The 6,015-nt window shown below is 47.5% G+C and overlaps 1 protein-coding gene across 1 annotated transcript; it reads right to left on the reverse strand.

Annotated features, from left to right (window-relative positions):
- Nucleotides 1-1,419: 1,419 nt before the first annotated feature.
- On the reverse strand, nucleotides 1,420-5,286 carry CD3D (CD3 delta subunit of T-cell receptor complex). Its single transcript, XM_072822222.1, has 5 exons — nucleotides 5,096-5,286; nucleotides 2,854-3,072; nucleotides 2,130-2,261; nucleotides 1,804-1,847; nucleotides 1,420-1,568 (listed from the first exon to the last, which is right to left on the reverse strand). Exons 1-5 carry the CDS (start codon nucleotides 5,148-5,150, stop codon nucleotides 1,503-1,505), a joined length of 516 nt encoding a protein of 171 aa, XP_072678323.1. The 5' UTR covers nucleotides 5,151-5,286; the 3' UTR covers nucleotides 1,420-1,502.
- Between the last annotated feature and the right edge of the window lie 729 nt (nucleotides 5,287-6,015).

A 6,015-nucleotide genomic window follows, 5' to 3' on the forward strand; every position in this document is an offset into this window, starting at 1 on the left:
GAAGGATACAAGCACTGGTGCAGTAGAAGCCAAGGGAAAGTTGTCCAAGGTGGAGTGATCCAATGTGAAAGTAGGAGGCAGGCCTCAGAGAACAGAAGTAGGAATGTAAAAGGTAGGAATGAGCCGTAACCATGAATGAAGCATGTATAAATTGGAAGTTCATTCTGTTTCTAACAAAATTAGCATCTGTGGGCAGGAATATAGTGGGCAGAATCATACAGATCTCTGGTTGTGCGGTGTTAATTCTTTCTCTTTTGGGGAACCCTGGTCCTGAAGTTCTTTCAATTACCATAACTCAGAGAACAAAAAGATGGGTTGCCCCTGTGGAAGATGGGAATAAGCATAAAGGACCCAAAAGAATCAGTGGCCTCAGTTCTTCCTCTAAACCAGAGACTCTCTGAATTGGGGCTGCTTCAGAATCCCCTGGAGGCTACATGCCTAGAGTGGAGCCCAAGTGTCTATATTTTTAAGAAATCCTTCAGAGTCCCAAGGTTTCAGAACCACCACTAACCCAGTAGCTGAAGATGACATCTATTGAAAATATCCCAAGGCCCTGTTCACTCTCAAGTTCCAGGCTTCCAAGTGGCTGAAGAGTTTCTGATGTTAGGGGCGCCTGGGTGGCTCAGTGGTTAAGCATCTGCCTTCAGCTCAGGGCGTGATCCCAGGGTCCTGGGATCAAGTCTCACATCGGGCTCCCCGCAAGGAACCTGCTTCTTCCTCTGCCTATGTCTCTGCTTCTCTCTGTGTGTCTCACACGAATAAATAAATAAAATCTTTTTTTAAAAAAAGTTTCTGATATTAGTTTATTATGCAGAAGGCAGGGGCAGGACAGGGACAGATTCTGAGAAAAAGAAGATGAATGGTACCTTCTATACCGCAGTAAAGGGTACTGAATGGACCTACATTAAAACCTCCTCACAGCTAGTGGCTACCTCTCCATGGGGTCATAAAGCCAAGGCCAGCCCTTTAGCAGAAGTGGGACTTTGTCACACATACTCTCCAAGTCTTGATGAGAAGTGATCTCTTGGGCTCTTGATGTTTCCACCTCCTCTGCTCATGATGTCACGGAAACCTCTGTGTGGCTAGGTATCTAAACATAGCAGCCTGCCCTCGGCTGTGGTGAGGAAGTCAAAGCCCTCAAGGGGTTGTAATAGGGAGCTGGGGGCAACAAGTAGCAACAAGTGTGGTAGAAGAGATCCTGCACCCAGGAAGCCCCCTGGGTCAGGAACACCAGGTCCCTGCACCAGGGAGCCCACTGGTCCAGAATAGAGTGGGAGACTGCCCATCACACTGTCCATCTGGGGCAAAGGACTGGAACCAATGAAGGAAGGACACAGGTGGGCAGGGAAGGCAAGGGCTCAGCCAAGTCAGGACAACTCCCATGCCTTGCCCAAGAGTCTTGAAAAATCCAGGCACCTGCCAAGTGAAATAAGACTTCTTTATTGAATGAGCAAGGAAAGAAAGTACAGTCGATAGCTGATACTGCTATAAGGTTCTCAGGTTCACTTCTTCCGAGGCCAGTTTTCACCAAGATGACTATACTGAGCATCATTCCGATCTCGAAGGGGCTAGGAGGTAAGAAGAGGAACAGTGAAGCAGGATCAGGATTCTCCTAGTGAAGACCCCAGTCAGCCCCAGAGATGAGAGTTCATACCAAATTTCCCAGTGCCCCCCACCCCCCGGGATGAATTCCTCACCAGGACTCTTCATCCATACACATAACATCTAGCATCAGCCTCTTCATCCCCTCCTATTCTCCTCCCATTCTCCTCCCATTCATGTATCTTTCCCCTCAGGGCTCACCTGATAGAGCTGGTCATTTTCCAACAGAATTTGAGTGTCAGCAGCTAGAAGAAACAGGGAGAAAGAGTCATCAAGGGCCTAGGAGGATGGGACAGTGAGACTCCATGAGTACTGCAGGAGGACTACAGCTGGTCATACCCTCAGAAGTCTGCATGAGCAATATAGGCACAAGTCTTCCAACAACCAGTTTTAGGAGTTCTTAGGAGACTGCAAGAGTGACTCAGATGAGACACAACCCATTGCCAGCCCCATTCTTAGCAGGTGCACGCTCACACCCACAACACGCATGTACATACACACATGCACACTCTGTCCTTTCCACTTACACTTAGAGGACCTTCCAGTCTCGTGTCCAGCAAAGCAATAGACTCCCAAAGCAAGGAGCAGAGTGGCGATTATGTCAGCGATGACAATGCCAGCCAGGGTAGCTGAGTTCAGCTCCACACAGTTCTGACACACTGTGGGGGAATGAGGGTAAGAGGAGAGCTAGAGAGCCTTCAAGACCAGGGAACCATCCCTGCCCCCTAGGGCAGCCCCAGAACCTCACACTAAGACTCAGACTTTAGTAAGACCCCTGGATAAAGGCCTGCTGATGCCTTTGCTACATCCACCTCTGCCCTTAATCCCAAGGAATCCCTGAGAAGAGCCAAGAAGTACTTTCAGCTTTGTAGGAATGTAAACAAGGCAGTAAGGCCAAACAACTCTCTTTTTTTATATATATAATAAATTTATTTTTTATTGGTGTTCAATTTGCCAACTTACAGAATAACACCCAGTGCTCATCCTGTCAAGTGCCCCCCTCAGTGCCCCTCACCCATTCACTCCCCCCCCCCCAAACAACTCTCTTAACCAAGATTCTACTGCTTGAGTCACAAGGCCCCTACTGTTTTTTTCTGCTAGTTAAGTTCCAAAGTCTGGCTCACACCATTACAAGAGTAACTTCACTTTGTTTAGAGAACAGATTGGTCCACCATAGTGCCCTCTGGCTCTAAGGTTCTCATATCCAGAGGTCCCATCCATTTCAGTTCAAAGAGTCCAAAAGGCACATACTTCGATAATATACTTGCATATAAGGTGCTTTGTCGGATTGTTCTTCTGTCGCATTGCACCGATATATTCCTCGTGGGTCCAGGATGCGTTTCCCCAAGTCCAGAGTTCTACTGTGTGGGAGTTGTATTCCCATAGTTCCCTCTATCCTTAGGACACTGGTATTGCAACTCAGGAACACTCTGTCCTCAAGTTCCTCCACAGATACCTTGAAGGGGCTCACTAAGGAGAAAACAAACAAACCAACAAACAACAAAAACAAAAAACAATGATTGCAGCCAGCTGTTTGGTCTGTAGCAGATGCCTGATTCTGCTGAAGTTTATATTTTAAAAGGACCTCTTTCTAAGTCTAGGACAATTTATGGTTTCCAGTGAGAGAGAAAGAAGTCCCAAGAAAAAGGCTTTGGGGGGCTCCCCATGAACTACAAGAACCAGGAAGGATGCAAGAATTCAGTCCAAGCAGAGCACAAACCCTGACAGACATGGAGCAAAAGAGGAAACCATGGAAGCTGGTTGATCCAAGAACCTTCCTGGAAATGCGTTCAGACCACTGATTAGAAGTAGAAGGAAAGCGTAGACTATTGAAGCACCAAAGAGACATGGAAAGACAGAAGAATGTTCCTCGGCTGGAAATGTCCACATTTGTTCTCCAGCAAAACTTTTTTTTCTAAGATTTTATTTATCTATTTGAGATAGAGAGAATGCACGAGCAGGGGAGGAGAGGCAGAGGGAGAGGAAAAGCAGACTCCCCACTGAGCAAGGAGCCCCACACGGGGCTCCATCCCAGGACTCTGAGATCATGACCTGAGCCAAAGGAAGACATTTAACTGACTAGCCACCCAGGCGCCCACCAACAAAACTTTTAACTCTGTTTCCCAGCCATCTACAACCCTTCCACTTTAATTTCTCATCCTCTTCTCTCCCTTTTTGCCCCTGCCCCAACAGCTACCAAGAAAATGGGACTCTCACTACTAAAGTCTTTCCTGGGACCAGTGATGGTTAGGATAGGAGAGAAGCTGGTATGAATTACCAGCCCAGTGTTCCAGAAGGAGGCCCAGGGCAAAATCCATGTAATGATTTTTAGTTATTCTACCCTTGCTTAGGGGGAAGGGAACAGAAAAAAAATTATCAAATTCATTCTTGGGGCTCCACACAAGTGAAGTTTTGTTGGGAATTTAAGGACTGGAGGTATGCACAGTGCCTCTCTAGATCCACTGAATTACTTTGAGAGTATGTCCAGAGTCCACAGAGGCACAAGGATCTGTATCTCCAATCCCAGTGAAAAGTGCAATCCAGATTTTTCCTGACTCCATATTCAGTTACCAATTTGAATACAAGAGCATCCTCTGGAAAATCCCCAAGAGAGTTATTTCTCATGCCTCTCCAGCAGACCAAGATTATATGGGCATATATCAGAGAGATACATGTACATCAGATGCTTCACATCCTACAGTCATGCCTTCCATGCGGATTTGCTTCCAATGGAAATCCTAGATATCCCAAAGCATTTGTCCCAGTTTGCCTGAGACTGAGGGGGTTTCTGGGATAAGATCACTTTTAAAACCAAGCAAACCAGGGCACCTGGGGTGTTCAGTGGCTGAGCATCTGCCTTTCGCTCAGGGCATGATCCCGGGGTCCTCGGATCAAGTCCCACATCGGGTTCCCCATGGGGAACCTTTTCCCTCTGCCTATGTCTCTGCCTCTCTCTGTCTCTCATGAATAGATGGATAAAGTCTTAAAAAAAAAAAAAAAACAGGCAAACCAAGATGTGTTGATCATCCTACCACCTCAGATATTCCCTCCTTCCTTCTCAATTTAAAGTTAACTTTCTCCTAAAGCATGCCCCTGAATACTGGGACATGGCTACAGGTGGCGACAAATGATGGCCAAATGACTAAGAGTCCTAGATCCCAGAGGCTTTCTGCTCTAGAAGGAATAGTGCTCCCTTACCAGCCCTAGGCTCAGGCCCCTGCAGACTGCACATTTCCTGCAGATCTCTGGCCCAAGGCCTTTAGAGAGACATTGAAAGCCAACATGCACGCCTAGCCGGATTCAGTCAAAGCCAAGAACCTGTTTCCCAAATTCAAACCGTGTGCTACATCCCAACCCTGCCCTCCCTGACAACTCTGCCAGGTGAAGTGTAGCTAGCATTGAGAAGGATTTTCAAGTGGAGCTCACTCCAGGTGCTAATGTCCCTCTCGGGGTTTCTTCTCTGAGATGCCCCCACCACCTAGAGAAGCCTTACCTCGGGAGAGGAGGACAGCCAGGATCAGGCCAGCCAGAAACCTGCAGTGTTCCATTTTCCAGGAGAATTCCTTCAGTAGGTAGACCCAGGTCACAGAACCACCAACCAGGGTAAGAGTGCCCTCCCCCAACTGACTCACGGGTACCCGGAAAAAGTAAAGGGGTGGAGGAAGAACTAAAAGACGGCTGTGTCTCTGCTATCTGCCGTTGATCATGGGAGACTGTCAGAGTAGGGGTAGACTGGGGGTGGGGTAGGAAGGAAACAGGTGCAGATTGTTCTTTCTCCAAGCAGGGAGCTTGGGGGGGGTGAGGTGGAAGGGAGAGCAGAGTGTGGAAAAGTTTGCCTAGACCTCTAGGAAGTGAAAGAAGATTTAGAATGTTCTTTCCTGAGTCACTGATGAAAAACAGTAATTTCAGAGTTGCTGTCAACAGTGTAACTACATTTACTCACTACCTGAAAACTGCCAGCTCTCAAAACTCTGGAAAGAAACTGTGAGCCCCATCCCATAATCCATACCAACAAGGTTCCTCCCATTTCTGGTCTTTCTTGGGACCCTGCCCTAGTTCCTCCTTAGGCAGCCTGGAACACCAGACTGACTAGCTTCTTACCAGTGGGAGGTTGGGCTTTGGAGCCCCCCAGCCCAGACAGGTATTTGAATACCAACTCCTATATTGCCTACCCACCTGGCCTGAGCCAGTCAGAATTTTTCAGAGGCTAATTCCTTCAGTATCCCAATAAGGATTCAGACAAAAAGTTTTCATGGTACGTAACACATCGTATTCGTTCAGTAAGAGATCATTATTAATAACAACATGATTGGGGCACCTGGGTGGCTCAGTGGTTGAGCATCTGCCTTTAGCTCAAGGCATGATCCTGAGGTCCTGGGATTGAGTCCCGCATCAGGTTCCCTGCAGGGAGCC

Source organism: Canis lupus, chromosome 3 (genome assembly GCF_048164855.1).
Source record: "Canis lupus baileyi chromosome 3, mCanLup2.hap1, whole genome shotgun sequence".
Classification (NCBI taxonomy): domain Eukaryota; kingdom Metazoa; phylum Chordata; class Mammalia; order Carnivora; family Canidae; genus Canis; species Canis lupus.

Coding starts and splice junctions, on each gene's coding strand:
- CD3D (XM_072822222.1), bottom strand. CDS start 5,150: ATGGAACACTGCAGGTTTCTGGCTGGCCTGATCCTGGCTGTCCTCCTC. Junction 2,262..2,853: donor TATGCAAGTATATTATCGAA/GTATGTGCCTTT, acceptor ATTCCCCCACAG/TGTGTCAGAACTGTGTGGAG. Junction 1,569..1,803: donor AAAATGACCAGCTCTATCAG/GTGAGCCCTGAG, acceptor CTTACCTCCTAG/CCCCTTCGAGATCGGAATGA.